Here is a 16,010-nt window from a genome sequence, read left to right on the forward strand (position 1 = left end):
AAGGCACTTGTAATTGCCAGGTTTCCTTGTCATAAAGTGCTCAGTGCCTTTTTTAGATGTTCCTGAAATATCTGCATGAACTACATAATCCCTGATGTTTTTACCTCTAGTATAGCAAGGGAGTAACTTGCGTCTAGATAGATCAGGTAAGTCAGGGTCAGATTGAATTACTGGCCAAATCCCCTTAGCAGTTGAAACCAGTTTTTTGGTGGCTACTGTGTAATTATTCACCCAAATGACTGAAGAATTAGCCTTGTTCTCCACATAACGTGTGTCGGTGGTAAATTTAGGGGCTACTAATGCTTTGGATCTAGCTAATTGCAGATCCTTACTGTGGTACCCTCTCTCAAGAAATTTTTTTGTCATGGCTTCCATCTTCACAGTTTCATCGACGGTGTCACTGCAAATGCGGTGCACCCGAAGAAACTGGGAGTAAGGAAGCCCCCTCTTAAGTTAAGTTTACGTACAACATACAGAAAGAGATGATACAATTTTTAGATGTAGAAGTGAACATCAGGGACTCCACGTTTGTAACTTCCATCTATCAGAAGCCCACTGATTGCAACAATTTATTGCAAGCAGCCAGTCATCATCCTGATTCTCTGAAGAGGGGGCTTCCTTACTCCCAGTTTCTTCGGGTGCACCGCATTTGCAGTGACACCGTCGATGAAACTGTGAAGATGGAAGCCATGACAAAAAAATTTCTTGAGAGAGGGTACCACAGTAAGGATCTGCAATTAGGTAGATCCAAAGCATTAGTAGCCCCTAAATTTACCACCGACACACGTTCTGTGGAGAACAAGGCTGATTCTTCGGTCATTTGGGTGAATAATTACACAGTAGCCACCAAAAAACTGGTTTCAACTGCTAAGGGGATTTGGCCAGTAATTCAATCTGACCCTGACTTACCTGATCTATCTAGACGCAAGTTACTTCCTTGCTATACTAGAGGTAAAAACATCAGGGATTATGTAGTTCATGCAGATATTTCAGGAACATCTAAAAAAGGCACTGAGCACTTTATGACAAGGAAACCTGGCAATTACAAGTGCCTTGGTTGCACTACCTGCTCTTACCTAGAGACCGGGGATTATATTGCCCACCCTCATACGGGCAGGAGAATTAAAATTAAGCATGTATTAACTTGCTCAAGCAAATACGTTGTATATTGCATTATATGCCCCTGCAGTTTGTATTATATAAGGAAGACTGTCTGCCAGTTTAAGGAACGAATGGCGCAGCACCGCAGTGCCATCAAACAGTCTTTGGAGGGCAAGATTGTTGACCAGCCGGTCGCTACACATTTTAAGGCTAGGGGGCTTTCATCCCTGCGTTATAAAATACTTGACCAGGTTTGTGAGGATAGGAGGGGTGGTGATAGAGCCAGAGCGCTCTTACAATGTGAGGCTAGATGGATCCACCTCTTAGATACAATTGCCCCTAATGGTCTAAATGAAATGCTCTCCCTTAATTGTTTTCTATGATCACTGATGACACTGTAATGTAACGCTTGTGCTGATTTGTATCCCCTACATTCTGTGTATTGAAACCGCTGTGATTTGTCTTGTATACAGTTCCCATGGTAACAGACTCCATGGTGATGGTGTTCTTGTCTTCCGCCCGGCGCCGTCTGACAGTGATGACGTCAGCGGAAGTACAGGGGTGATTCGGGTCTCGTTTGCACGTGCACTTTCACATTATCTGTTTGGTATAAAGGTAAGCTTTTATATATTGTATGTATTGTTACCTGACAAAGGATATTAAAATCCGAAACGTTGTATGCAGACCTGGGGTTCCTGGTCGTTTCTGAGTGAGTCCGTGAGTGCCGCCTGTAATTCTGCTATACTTTTTCATAACAAGAGGAGGGTACCCGGCATATTGCTTGGCTGTTTGATTGGAGTGCCGGATGCTTTATATTATCTATCTATCTATCTATCTATCTATCTATCTATATATATATATATATATATAAAGCAGTTCTACTGTAGGCGGCACTCACGGCTTCAGAGGACAAAAGACAGGACACTGTCTGATAAAGTCAACATTTCAATGTTTAGAGACAAACATTTTCATCAGGATCCTGATGAAAATGTTTGTTTTGTCTCTGAACATTGAAACGTTGACTTTATCAGACAGTGTCCTGTCTTTTGTCCTCTGAAGCCGTGAGTGCCGCCTACAGTAGAACAGTAGAACTGCTTTATATATGTGACTGCAGTCACTTGTGGAGGGCACCGGCCATCATTTGATTACTTATTCAGCACATCATGGAGTGCTGCGGACTGCTTCTATCTATCTATCTATCTATCTATCTATCTATCTATCTATCTATCTATCTATCTATCTATCTATCTATCTATCTATCTATTTACACCCACACATATGGAAACCCCCCCATGAAAATCCTGCGTTTGCCACTGAGAGGAGAACTTAAAAGTAGGCAAGTATGCGTTACATACAACTTGACATGTACGATTATAGGGTGCAGGCTGGCTCCCGCCTGTACAAATGAATTCCCCCAGAAAGTTTGACCCAATCAGACTCACCCGTGAATCTACTGTGGGGGTTGGGGGGGGGGAATGTAATAGGGTGTGAGAATCAGAAAGTGAGAGATTTTGGGAGCGTTCTCTTGTTTTTTTAAAAAAGTGGCAATCATTTACCAGGTTGATTTTGCCATGTAAATGATTGCCACGTTAAAAAAACAAAAGAACATCCACAAATACTCTCACTTTCTGATTATTACACCCTATTACATTTTCCCCTATATGTTGCTATATGCAATACTTATGGTAGCTCTGCACTGTGCAGCATATAACAATCTGCAAGTAGTTTGTGGGAAATAAGGTGCAGTTATCTGCGTGTTTATGTGCGCAACTCGCTCCCCTCACCGCTTATTGAATCGACCCCATAGAACACCTGTAACTGTACCTGGAAATTAAGCACAGCTGCCAACCACTGTTGGCGACTTTTTTGTCATCAAAACCTGTGCAAAGAAATTAGGAAAAGTACTCCCTTATAGGGGTAATTCTGAGTTGATCGCAGCAGCAAGTTTGTTAGCAATTGGGCAAAACCATGTGCACTGCAGGGGGGGGGGGGGCAGATGTAACATTTACAGAGAGAGTTAGATTTGGGTAAGTTATTTTGTTTCTGTGCAGGGTAAATACTGGCTGCTTTATTTTTACACTGCAAGTTAGATTTCAGTTTGAATACACCCCACCCAAATCTAACTCTCTATGCACATGTTATATCTGCCCCCCTGCAGTGCACATGGTTTTGCCCAATTGCTAACATATTTGCTGCTGCGATCAACTCAGAATTAGGCCCTAGGGGGGTAATTCTGAGTTGATCGCAGCAGGATCTTTGTTAGCAATTGGGCAAAACCATGTGCACTGCAGGGGAGGCAGATATAACATGTGCAGAGAGAGTTAGATTTGGGTGTGGTGTGTTCAATCTGCAATCTAAATTGCAGTGTAAAATAAAGCAGCCAGTATTTACCCTGCACAGAAACAAAATAACCAACCCAAATCTAACTCTCTCTGCACATGTTATATCTGTCACACCTGCAGTGCACATGGTTTTGCGCAATTGCTAACAAAGATCCTGCTGCGATCAACTCAGAATTACCCCCTACGTTCGCTGCCATACTGAATATTCATCTGCAATGTCTGCGTCATTCAGTATAACATTCCTATACAATAATAGACTAATAATAAACTAATAGCGCTCATGCTGATTCTTTAACACTTCCTAAAAATTATCGTGACATATATATTTTTTTGGAACAAGTCCCATCATGTCCTGCCAGTCACTGCATACTTGTACTTGTAGTTCCATTGTAGTTAAGAGGCAGAGGTTGCCTAAACAGAAAACTATTAGCTGTTCTCCAAAGCAGGATCAATAGAACTACAGTTCCCAGAAGTCATTGCGAGGCCGCAAATCATATGAAATTGTCATCTACCGTAATTATCCAGTTTAAGCGCAATATGAGTGTTTACATGAGCAGGCTCGGAGATAATCTGTATCCCGTATAGCGACATTGGTTTTTGGATGTGAACTACAACTCCCAGAATTCATTGCGCAGCTGCTATTAGAGGTGTGAGCGGGGAAGTTTCAGCAGTTCAACAAATGTGCGTGGGAAGTCAGCAATGCTTACTGTCCGTGTAAGGTAAGGGCAGATCTTACTTGCTGGCATTATTAGAACGTTGGCCAAATGGTGACACCCAGGCTGACTGACAAAGTTTAAGATCAAATATTTAAGACTACTGTGCCCACTGCCCAGATTCCTTCACTTCAAAGTATCTCATTGACTGTTTAGTTCTGTGATGACACATTTGTAAACTGAAAATTAAATACTATATTCACCTGACACATTTTATATATTTTTATAAATAAACCATATTATATATATATATATATATATATATATATATATATAAATAATAAGATCAAGTAAAGCAACATGGAATAAACATATACTATAGGCAATGTGTAAGTTGTGTCAGCACTGTTCTGTCTTATAATAACAAGCTAATGTACCTTTGGTAACCCTTGATGTCATGAAGCTTTGACTACCATTTCTCCATTTGTACTCCGCTCATTCTATTAGATGTAGCAAACCTGTGCATCATCTTACTGAGCAGTACACATGCTTCCTTTATAATAAATTAATGGCATCATGTGAAGATATGTGCATGATGTTACATGTGGCATTTTGTGCTGCTGTACCACATTCTACCATACCTCCCAACATGACCCTCTCCAGGAGGGACAGAATGCTCTTTTCTCTGATGTCCTAGTGGATGCTGGGGACTCCGTAAGGACCATGGGGAATAGACGGGCTCCGCAGGAGACTGGGCACTCTAAAAGAAAGATTAGGTACTATCTGGTGTGCACTGGCTCCTCCCTCTATGCCCCTCCTCCAGACCTCAGTTAGAATCTGTGCCCGGCCAGAGCTGGATGCACCTAGTGGGCTCTCCTGAGCCTGCTAGTAAAGAAAGTAATGTTAGGTTTTTTATTTTCAGTGAGATCTGCTGGCAACAGACTCACTGCTACGTGGGACCAAGGGGAGAGAAGCAAACGTACCTGTTCACAGCTAGGTTGCGCTTCTTAGGCTACTGGACACCATTAGCTCCAGAGGGTTCGAACACAGGCAAAGGTCCTCGGTCGTCCGTTCCCGGAGCCGCGCCGCCGTCCCCCTCGCAGAGCCAGAAGATCAGAAGTTGGTGATGAAATCGCCGGGTGAAGACTCCTGTCTTCATTAAGGTAGCGCACAGCACCGCAGCTGTGCGCCACTGCTCCCACTGCACACCACACACTCCGGTCACTGTAGGGTGCAGGGCGCTGGGGGGGGGGGGGGGGCGCCCTGTGCAGCAATAAGAATACCTTTGGCATAAAAAAGACACATAATACAGTCTGTGACTGTATATGTGTAAAACCCCCGCCATTTTTTAGTCAGAAATAGCGGGACAGAAGCCCGCCGCTGAGGGGGCGGGGCCTTCTTCCTCAGCACACCAGCGCCATTTCTGTTCACAGCTCCGCTGGAAGGACGCTCCCCAGGCTCTCCCCTGCAGTCTCCTGGCACTAAGAGGGTAAAAAGAGAGGGGGGGGCACATAAATTTAGGCAAAATGTGTATTGATACAGCAGCTATTGGGAAAAATTCACTTCTGGTAGTGTGTATCCCTGTGTATATAGCGCTGTGGTGTGTGCTGGCATACTCTTTCTCTGTCTCCCCATAGACCTTGTGGGGTCCTGTCCTCAGTCAGAGCATTCCCTGTGTGTGTGCTGTGTGTCGGTACGGCTGTGTCGACATGTTTGATGAGGAGGGTTACGTGGAGGCGGAGCAAGTGCAGATAAATGTGGTGTCGCCCCCGTCGGTGCCGACACCTGATTGGATGGATATGTGGAAGGTCTTAAATGACAATGTAAACTCATTACATAAGAGATTTGATTATGTTGCTGCCGGGGGACAGCCGGGCTCTCAACCCGGGCCTACCCAGGCGCCTCAGAGGCCGTCAGCGTCTCAAAAACGCCCACTATCTCAGTTGGTTGACACAGATGTCGACACGGAGTCCGACTCCAGCGTCGACGAGGATGAGGCACTATTACTGCCCAAAATGACTAAGGCCATCCGATACATGATTATTGCAATGAAAAATGTATTACACATTTCAGAGGCTGACCCTGTCCCTGACGAGGGTAAATATGTTTGGGGAGAAAAAGCAGCCAGTGACTTTTCCCCCGTCACATGAATTAAATGAGTTATGTGAAGAAGTGTGGTCTTCCCCTGATAAGAAAGTGGTGATTCCCAAGAGAATACTAATGGCGTACCCTTTCCCGCCAACGGATAGGTTACGCTGGGAATCCTCCCCTAGGGTTGACAAGGCCCTGACGCGCTTATCTAAAAGAGTGGCCCTGCCGTCTCAGGATACGGCCGCCCCACGATGCTGAAGTTAGCTTCTTATTCGGCCAGCTTCTTATTCACTTCTTATTCAAGCTCTAGCTTCTTATTCACTTCTTATTCGAACTCCAGCTTCTTATTCAGATCATTAAGTTTTGCAAGGGTTAATGAGTCTTGGGTAACAAATTTGACACCTGAAATCAACAGAGTAGGTTCCCTTACATATGACCCACTTGTATTTTGCCTGGCCCAACGCTGTTTTGGGCATGAAATTCACTGGCAAAGTGGGCACACACACCATATTTTACCATTTTGAATAAGTAGCTGTAGTTTTGCAAGGGTTAACCAGTCTTGGGCCACAAATCTGACACCTGAAATCAACAGAGGGTGGTCACTTACATATGACGCAGTTGTATTTTGCTTTGCCCAACGCTGTTTTGGGCATGAAATACACTGGCAAAGTGGGCACACACACCATATTTTGCCATTTTGAATAAGTAGCTGTAGTTTAGCAAGGGTTAACTAGTCTTGGGCCACAAATTTGACCCCCAAAAACAACAGAGGGTGGTCACTTACATATGACGCAGTTGTATTTTGCCTGGCCCAACGCTGTTTTGGGCATGAAATACAGTACACTGGCAAAGTGGGCACACACACCATATTTTACCATTTTGAATAAGTAGCTGTAGTTTTGCAAGGGTTAACCAGTCTTGGGCCACACATTTGACCCCCAAAAACAACAGAGGGTGGTCACTTGCATGTGACCCACTTGTATTTTTCCTGGCCTAACGCTGTTTTGGGCATGAAATACACTGGCAAAGTGGGCACAAACACCATAATTTACCATTTTGAATAAGTAGCTGTAGTTTAGCAAGGATTAACTAGTCTTGGGCCACAAATTTGACCACCAAAAACAACAGAGGGTGGTCACTTGCATGTGACCCACTTGTATTTTGCTTGGCCCAACGTTGTTTTGGGCATGAAATACACTGGCAAAGTGGGCACACACACCATATTTTACCATTTTGAATAAGTAGCTGTAGTTTTGCAAGGGTTAACTAGTCTTGGGCCACACATTTGACCCCCCAAAACAACAGAGAGTGGTCACTTGCATGTGACCCACTTGTATTTTGCCTGGCCCAACGCTGTTTTGGGCATGAAATACACTGGCAAAGTGGGCACAAACACCATAATTTACCATTTTGAATAAGTAGCTGTAGTTTAGCAAGGGTTAACTAGTCTTGAGCCACAAATTTGACCCCCAAAAACAACAGAGGGTGGTCACTTACATATGATGCAGTTGTATTTTGCTTGGCCCAACGCTGTTTTGGGCATGAAATACACTGGCAAAGTGGGCACACACACCATATTTTGCCATTTTGAATAAGTAGCTGTAGTTTAGCAAGGGTTAACTAGTCTTGGGCCACAAATTTGACCCCCAAAAACAACAGAGGGTGGTCACTTACATATGACGCAGTTGTATTTTGCTTGGCCCAACGCTGTTTTTGGCATGAAATACACTGGCAAAGTGGGCACACACACACCATATTTTACCATTTTGAATAAGTAGCTGTAGTTTTGCAAGGGTTAACCAGTCTTGGGCCACACATTTGACCCCCAAAAACAACAGAGGGTGGTCACTTGCATGTGACCCACTTGTAATTTTCCTGGCCCAACGCTGTTTTGGGCATGAAATACACTGGCAAAGTGGGCACAAACACCATAATTTACCATTTTGAATAAGTAGCTGTAGTTTAGCAAGGGTTAACTAGTCTTGGGCCACAAATTTGACCCCCAAAAACAACAGAGGGTGGTCACTTACATATGACGCAGTTGTATTTTGCTTGGCCCAACGCTGTTTTGGGCATGAAATACACTGGCAAAGTGGGCACACACACCATATTTTGCCATTTTGAATAAGTAGCTGTAGTTTAGCAAGGGTTAACTAGTCTTGGGCCACAAATTTGACCCCCAAAAACAACAGAGGGTGGTCACTTACATATGACACAGTTGTATTTTGCTTGGCCCAACGCTGTTTTGGGCATGAAATACACTGGCAAAGTGGGCACACACACCATATTTTGCCATTTTGAATAAGTAGCTGTAGTTTAGCAAGGGTTAACTAGTCTTGGGCCACAAATTTGACTCCCAAAAACAACAGAGGGTGGTCACTTACATATGTCGCAGTTGTATTTTGCTTGGCCAAACGCTGTTTTTGGCATGAAATACACTGGCAAAGTGGGCACACACACCATATTTTACCATTTTGAATAAGTAGCTGTAGTTTTGCAAGGGTTAACCAGTCTTGGGCCACACATTTGACCCGCAAAAACAACAGAGGGTGGTCACTTGCATGTGACCCACTTGTAATTTTCCTGGCCCAACGCTGTTTTGGGCATGAAATACACTGGCAAAGTGGGCACAAACACCATAATTTACCATTTTGAATAAGTAGCTGTAGTTTAGCAAGGGTTAACTAGTCTTGGGCCACAAATTTGACCCCCAAAAACAACAGAGGGTGGTCACTTACATATGACGCAGTTGTATTTTGCCTGGCCCAACGCTGTTTTGGGCATGAAATACACTGGCAAAGTGGGCACACACACCATATTTTACCATTTTGAATAAGTAGCTGTAGTTTTGCAAGGGTTAACCAGTCTTGGGCCACAAATCTGACACCTGAAATCAACAGAGGGTGGTCACTTACATATGACGCAGTTGTATTTTGCTTGGCCCAACGCTGTTTTGGGCATGAAATACACTGGCAAAGGGGGCACACACACCATATTTTGCCATTTTGAATAAGTAGCTGTAGTTTAGCAAGGGTTAACTAGTCTTGGGCCTCAAATTGCCCAACGCTGTTTTGGGCATGAAATACACTGGCAAAGTGGGCACACACACCATATTTTACCATTTTGAATAAGTAGCTGTAGTTTTGCAAGGGTTAACCAGTCTTGGGCCACACATTTGACCCCCAAAAACAACAGAGGGTGGTCACTTGCATGTGACCCACTTGTAATTTTCCTGGCCCAACGCTGTTTTGGGCATGAAATACACTGGCAAAGTGGGCACAAACACCATAATTTACCATTTTGAATAAGTAGCTGTAGTTTAGCAAGGGTTAACTAGTCTTGGGCCCCAAATTTGACCCCCAAAAACAACAGAGGGTGGTCACTTACATATGACGCAGTTGTATTTTGCTTGGCCCAACGCTGTTTTGGGCATGAAATACACTGGCAAAGTGGGCACACACACACCATATTTTGCCATTTTGAATAAGTAGCTGTAGTTTAGCAAGGGTTAACTAGTCTTGGGCCACAAATTTGACCCCCAAAAACAACAGAGGGTGGTCACTTACATATGACGCAGTTGTATTTTGCCTGGCCCAACGCTGTTTTGGGCATGAAATACACTGGCAAAGTGGGCACACACACCATATTTTACCATTTTGAATAAGTAGCTGTAGTTTTGCAAGGGTTAACCAGTCTTGGGCCACAAATCTGACACCTGAAATCAACAGAGGGTGGTCACTTACATATGACTGCAATAATAAATAAGTAGCTGGGGAGGGTCAGTCAAGCCAGATGACCTCTCCTTAAAGCAACAGTCTAAGTTATCAACATTCACTATATATATATTTCTCTATCGTCCTAGTGGATGCTGGGGTTCCTGAAAGGACCATGGGGAATAGCGGCTCCGCAGGAGACAGGGCACAAAAAGTAAAGCTTTAGGATCAGGTGGTGTGCACTGGCTCCTCCCCCTATGACCCTCCTCCAAGCCAGTTAGATTTTTGTGCCCGGCCGAGAAGGGTGCAATCTAGGTGGCTCTCCTAAAGAGCTGCTTAGGAAAGTTTAGCTTAGGTTTTTTATTTTACAGTGAGTCCTGCTGGCAACAGGATCACTGCAACGAGGGACTTAGGGGAGAAGAAGTGAACTCACCTGCGTGCAGGATGGATTGGCTTCTTGGCTACTGGACATCAGCTCCAGAGGGACGATCACAGGTACAGCCTGGATGGTCACCGGAGCCTTGCCGCCGGCCCCCTTGCAGATGCTGAAGTAAGAAGAGGTCCAGAATCGGCGGCAGAAGACTCCTCAGTCTTCTTAAGGTAGCGCACAGCACTGCAGCTGTGCGCCATTTTCCTCTCAGCACACTTCACACGGCAGTCACTGAGGGTGCAGGGCGCTGGGAGGGGGGCGCCCTGGGAGGCAAATGAATACCTATTTTGGCTAAAAATACCTCACATATAGCCTCCGGAGGCTATATGGAGATATTTAACCCCTGCCAGAATCCGTTAAGAGCGGGAGACGAGGCCGCCGAAAAAGGGGCGGGGCCTATCTCCTCAGCACACAGCGCCATTTTCCCTCACAGAAAGGCTGGAGGGAAGGCTCCCAGGCTCTCCCCTGCACTGCACTACAGAAACAGGGTTAAAACAGAGAGGGGGGGCACTAATTTGGCGATATGCTTATATATATATTAAGATGCTATAAGGGAAAACACTTATATAAGGTTGTCCCTATATAATTATAGCGTTTTTGGTGTGTGCTGGCAAACTCTCCCTCTGTCTCTCCAAAGGGCTAGTGGGTCCTGTCCTCTATCAGAGCATTCCCTGTGTGTGTGCTGTGTGTCGGTACGTGTGTGTCGACAGGTAGGAGGACGATGTTGGTGAGGAGGCGGAGCAATTGCCTGTAATGGTGATGTCACTCTCTAGGGAGTCGACACCGGAATGGATGGCTTATTTAGGAAATTACGTGATAATGTCAACACGCTGCAAGGTCGGTTGACGACATGAGACGGCCGACAAACAATTAGTACGGTCCAGACGTCTCAAAAACACCGTCAAGGGTTTTAAAACGCCCGTTTACTTTAGTCGGTCGACACAGACACAGACAGGGACACTGAATCCAGTGTCGACGGTGAATAAACAAACGTATTCCTTATTAGGGCCACACGTTAAAGGCAATGAAGGAGGTGTTACGTATTTCTGATACTACAAGTACCACAAAAGAGGGTATTATGTGGGATGTGAAAAAACTACCATAGTTTTTCCTGAATCAGATAAATTAAATAAAGTGTGTGATGATGCGTGGGTTCCCCCCGATAGAAAATTATGGGCGGTATACCCTTTCCCGCCAGAAGTTAGGGCGCGTTGGGAAACACCCTTTAAGGTGGATAAGGCGCTCACACGCTTATCAAAACAAGTGGCGGTACCGTCTATAGATAGGGCCGTCCTCAAGGACCAGCTGACAAGGCTGGAAAATATAATAAAAAGTATATACACACATACTGGTGTTATACTGCGGCCAGCGATCGCCTCAGCCTGGATGTGCAGAGCTAGGGTGGCTTGGTCGGATTCCCTGACTAAAAATATTGATACCCTTGACAGGGACAGTATTTTATTGACTATAGAGCATTTCTATATATGCGAGATGCACAGAGGGATATTTGCACTCTGGCATCATGAATAAACGCGATGTCCATAACTGCCAGAAGATGTTATGGACACGACAGTGGTCAGGTGATGCAGATTCCAAACGGCACAGTATGGCCGTATACAGGAAGAGGACTTGTTTGGGGTCGGTCCATCGGACCTGGTGGTCACGGCAACTGCTGGAAAATCCACCGTTTTTTACCCTAAGTCACATCTCTGCAGAAAAAGACACCGTCTTTTCAGCCTCAGTCCTCTCGTCCCTATAAGATCATATCTGCCCAGGGATAGAGGAAAGGGAAGAAGACTGCAGCAGGCAGCCCATTCCCAGGAACAGAAGCGTTCCACCGCGTCTGACAAGTTCTCAGCATGGCGCTGAGACCGTACAGGACCCCTGGATCCTACAAGTAGTATCCCGGGGGTACAGATGGGAATGTCGAGACGTTTCCCCTTCGCAGGCTCCTGAAGTCTGCTTTACCAAGTCTCCCTCCGACAAGGAGGTAGTATGGGAAAAAATTCACAAGCTGTATTCCCAGCAGGTGATAATTAAATTACCCCTCCTACTACAGAAAAGGGGTATTATTCCACACTATATTGTGGTACTGAAGCCAGAAGGCTAGGTGAGACTTATTCTAAAAATTTGTTTTTGAACACTTACAAAGGATCAAATTAAGATGAAGTCACTCAGAGCAGTGATAACGAACCAGGAATAAGGGGACTATATAGTGTCCCGGGACATCAGGGATGCTTACCTCTATGTCCCAAATTTGCCCTTCTCACTAAGGGTACCTCAGGTTCGTGGTGCAGAACTGTCACTATCAGTTTCAGACGCTGCCGTTTGGATTGTCCACGGCACCCTGGGGTCTTTACCAAGGTAATGGCCGAATTGATGATTCTTCTTCGAAGAAAAGGCGTCTTAATTATCCCTTACTTGGACGATCTCCTGATAGGGGCATAGTCCAGGGAACAGTTGGAGGTCGGAGTAGCACTATCTCGGATACTGCTACAATCAGCACGGGTGGATTCTAAATATTCCAAAATCGCAGCTGATCCCGACGACACGTCTGCTGTGCCTAGGGATGATTCTGGACACAGTCCAGAAAAAGGTGTTTCTCCCGGAAGAGAAAGCCAGGGAGTTATCCGAGCAAGTCAGGAACCTCCTAAAAACAGTGCATCATTGCACAAGGGTCCTGGTAAAAATGGTGGCTTCCTACGAAGCAATTCCATTCGGCAGATTTCACGTAAGAACTTTTCAGTGGGATCTGCTGGACAAATGGTCCGGATCGCATCTTCAGATGCATCAGCGGATAACCCAATATCCAAGGACAAGGGTGTCTCTCCTGTGGTGGTTATAGAGTGCTCATCTTCTAGAGGGCAGCAGATTCGGCATTCAGGATTGGATGCTGGTAACCACGGAGCCCAGCCTGAGAGGCTGGGGAGCAGTCACACAAGGAAAAAATTTCCAGGGAGTGTGATCAAGTATGGAGACTTTTCTCCACATGAATATACTGGAGCTAAGGGTAAATTTATAATGCTCTAAGCTTAGCAAGACCTCTGCTTCAAGGTCAGCCGGTATTGATCCAGTGGGAAAAACATCACGGCAGTCGCCCACGTAAACAGACAGGGCGACACAAGAAGCAGGAGGGCAATGGCAGAAACTGCAAGGACTTTTCGCTGGGCGGAAAATCATGTGATAACACTGTCAGCAGTTTTTCATCCCGGGAATGGAAACTGGGAAGCAGACTTCCTCAGCACGACCTCCACCCGGGAGAGTGGAAACTTCATTGAGAAGTTTTTTCCACATGATTGTAAACCGTTGGGAAATACCAAAGGTGGACATGATGGCGTCCCGTCTGAACAAAAAACGGGACAGGTATTGCGCCAGGTCAAGAGACCCTCAGGCAATAGATGTGGACGTTCTGGTAACACCGTGGGTGTACCAGTCGGTGTATGTGTTCCCTCCTCTGCTTCTCATACCTAAGGTGCTGAGAATTATAAGACGTAGAGGAGTAAGAACTATACTCATGGCTCCGGATTGGCCAAGAAGGACTTGGTACCCGGAACTTCAAGAGATGCTTACAGAGGTCTTATGGCCTCTGCCGCTAAGAAGGGACTTGCTTCAGCAAGTACCATGTCTGTTCCAAGACTTACCGCAGCTGCGTTTGTCGGCATGGCGATGGAAAGCCGGATCCTAAGGGAAAAAAGGCATTCCGGAAGAGGTAATTCCTACCCTGGTCAAAGCCAGAAAGGAGGTGACCGCACAACATTATCACCACGTGTGGCGAAAATATGTTGCGTGGTGTGAGGCCAGGAAGGCCCCACAAAGAAATTTCAACTCGGTCGTTTCCTGCATTTCCTGCAAACAGGAGTGTCTATGGGCCTCAAATTGGGGTCCATTAAGGTTCAAATTCGGCCCTGTAAATTTTCTTCCAGAAAGAATTGGCTTCAGTTCCTGAAGTCCAGAAGTTTGTCAAGGGAGTATTGCATATACAAACCCCTTTTTTGTGCCTCCAGTGGCACTGTGGGATCTTAACGTAGTTCTGGGATTCCTCAAATCACATTGGTTTAAAACCAGTCAAATATGTGGATTTGAAGCATCTCACATAAAAAGTGACCATGCTCTTGGCCCTGGCCTGGACCAGGCGAGTGTCAAATTGGTGGTTTTTTCTCAAAAAAGCCCATATCTGTTTGTCCATTCGGACAGGGCAGAGCTGCGGACTCGTCCCCAGTTCTCTCCCTAAGGTGGTGTCAGTGTTTCACCTGAACCAGCTTATTGTGGTGCCTTGCACCTACTAGGGACTTGGAGGACTCCAAGTTGCTAGGAGTTGTCAGGGCCCTGAAAATATGTTCCAGGACAGCTGGAGTCAGAAAATCTGACTTGCTGTTTATACTGTATGCACCCAACAAGTTGGGTGCGCCTGCTTCTAAGCAGGCGATTGCTCGTTGGATTTGTAACACAATTCAACTTGCACATTCTGAGGCAGGCCTGCCACAGTCTAAATCGGTTAAGGCCCATTCCACATGGAAGGTGGGCTCATCTTGGGCGGCTGCCCGAGAGGTCTCGGCATTACAACTCTGCCGAGCAGCTACGTGGTCAGGGGAGAACACGTTTGTAAAATTCTACAAATTTGATATCCTGGCAAAAGAGGACCTGGAGTTCTCTCATTCGGTGCTGCAGAGTCATCCGCACTCTCCCGCCCGTTTGGGAGCTTTGGTATAATCCCCATGGTCCTTTCAGGAACCCCAGCATCCACTAGGACGATAGAGAAAATAAGAATTTACTTACCGATAATTCTATTTCTCGGAGTCCGTAGTGGATGCTGGGCGCCCATCCCAAGTGCGGATTATCTGCAATACTTGTACATAGTTACAAAAATCGGGTTATTATTGTTGTGAGCCATCTTTTCAGAGGCTCCGCTGTTATCATACTGTTAACTGGGTTTAGATCACAAGTTGTACGGTGTGATTGGTGTGGCTGGTATGAGTCTTACCCGGGATTCATAATTCCTCCCTTATTGTGTACGCTCGTCCGGGCACAGTACCTAACTGGCTTGGAGGAGGGTCATAGGGGGAGGAGCCAGTGCACACCACCTGATCCTAAAGCTTTACTTTTTGTGCCCTGTCTCCTGCGGAGCCGCTATTCCCCATGGTCCTTTCAGGAACCCCAGCATCCACTACGGACTCCGAGAAATAGAATTATCGGTAAGTAAATTCTTATTTTAACATACTATCCCTTTAAACAAGGAAAATCATGAATTACACAGGTTCTGTGGCTGCTGACTTCAAGCCTGCATTTCACTTTGTTTTAATCAGCCACAGAACCTGTGCAATCTATGAGTTTCACAATTTATTTATTTTTCTGTAGCGGGGTATACTGCAGTGACGTGCGGTGGGGTGAGGCAGGTGAGGATGAGCCTTTCTGGTGCAGTTTTATTGTTTGTAATAATTTCTGCATTGTACCTGTGACTGTGTGTGCCAATAGCTGCTGTGTGGTTCTTATTCCATGTATCTCTCCCTATATTCTGTACCCTGAGGGGGCTATGTAAGTCAGGATCATAAATATATATAGATATATAGATTTCTCTGACGTCCTAGTGGATGCTGGGAACTCCGTAAGGACCATGGGGAATAGCGGCTCCGCAGGAGACTGGGCACAAAAAGTAAAAGCTTTAGACTAGCTGGTGTGCACT

At 45.5% G+C, this 16,010-nt stretch overlaps 1 protein-coding gene across 5 annotated transcripts in view; it reads left to right on the forward strand.

Annotated features, from left to right (window-relative positions):
• The first annotated feature begins 3,978 nt into the window (after window positions 1-3,978).
• ZSWIM7 (zinc finger SWIM-type containing 7) overlaps window positions 3,979-16,010 on the forward strand; it is a 346,796-nt gene continuing 334,764 nt past the window's right edge. For all 5 annotated transcript variants that reach the window (XM_063957378.1, XM_063957374.1, XM_063957377.1 and 2 more), the window contains exon 1: window positions 3,979-4,162. Coding sequence is in view for 1 of the 5 variants with exons in the window: in XM_063957377.1 (XP_063813447.1) it covers window positions 4,143-4,162 (20 nt within the window). In the remaining 4 variants the exon portion in view is untranslated. The remainder of the gene's footprint in view (window positions 4,163-16,010) is intronic.

The sequence above is a fragment of the Pseudophryne corroboree genome, chromosome 2 (assembly GCF_028390025.1).
Source record: "Pseudophryne corroboree isolate aPseCor3 chromosome 2, aPseCor3.hap2, whole genome shotgun sequence".
Taxonomy (NCBI): Eukaryota; Metazoa; Chordata; class Amphibia; order Anura; family Myobatrachidae; genus Pseudophryne; species Pseudophryne corroboree.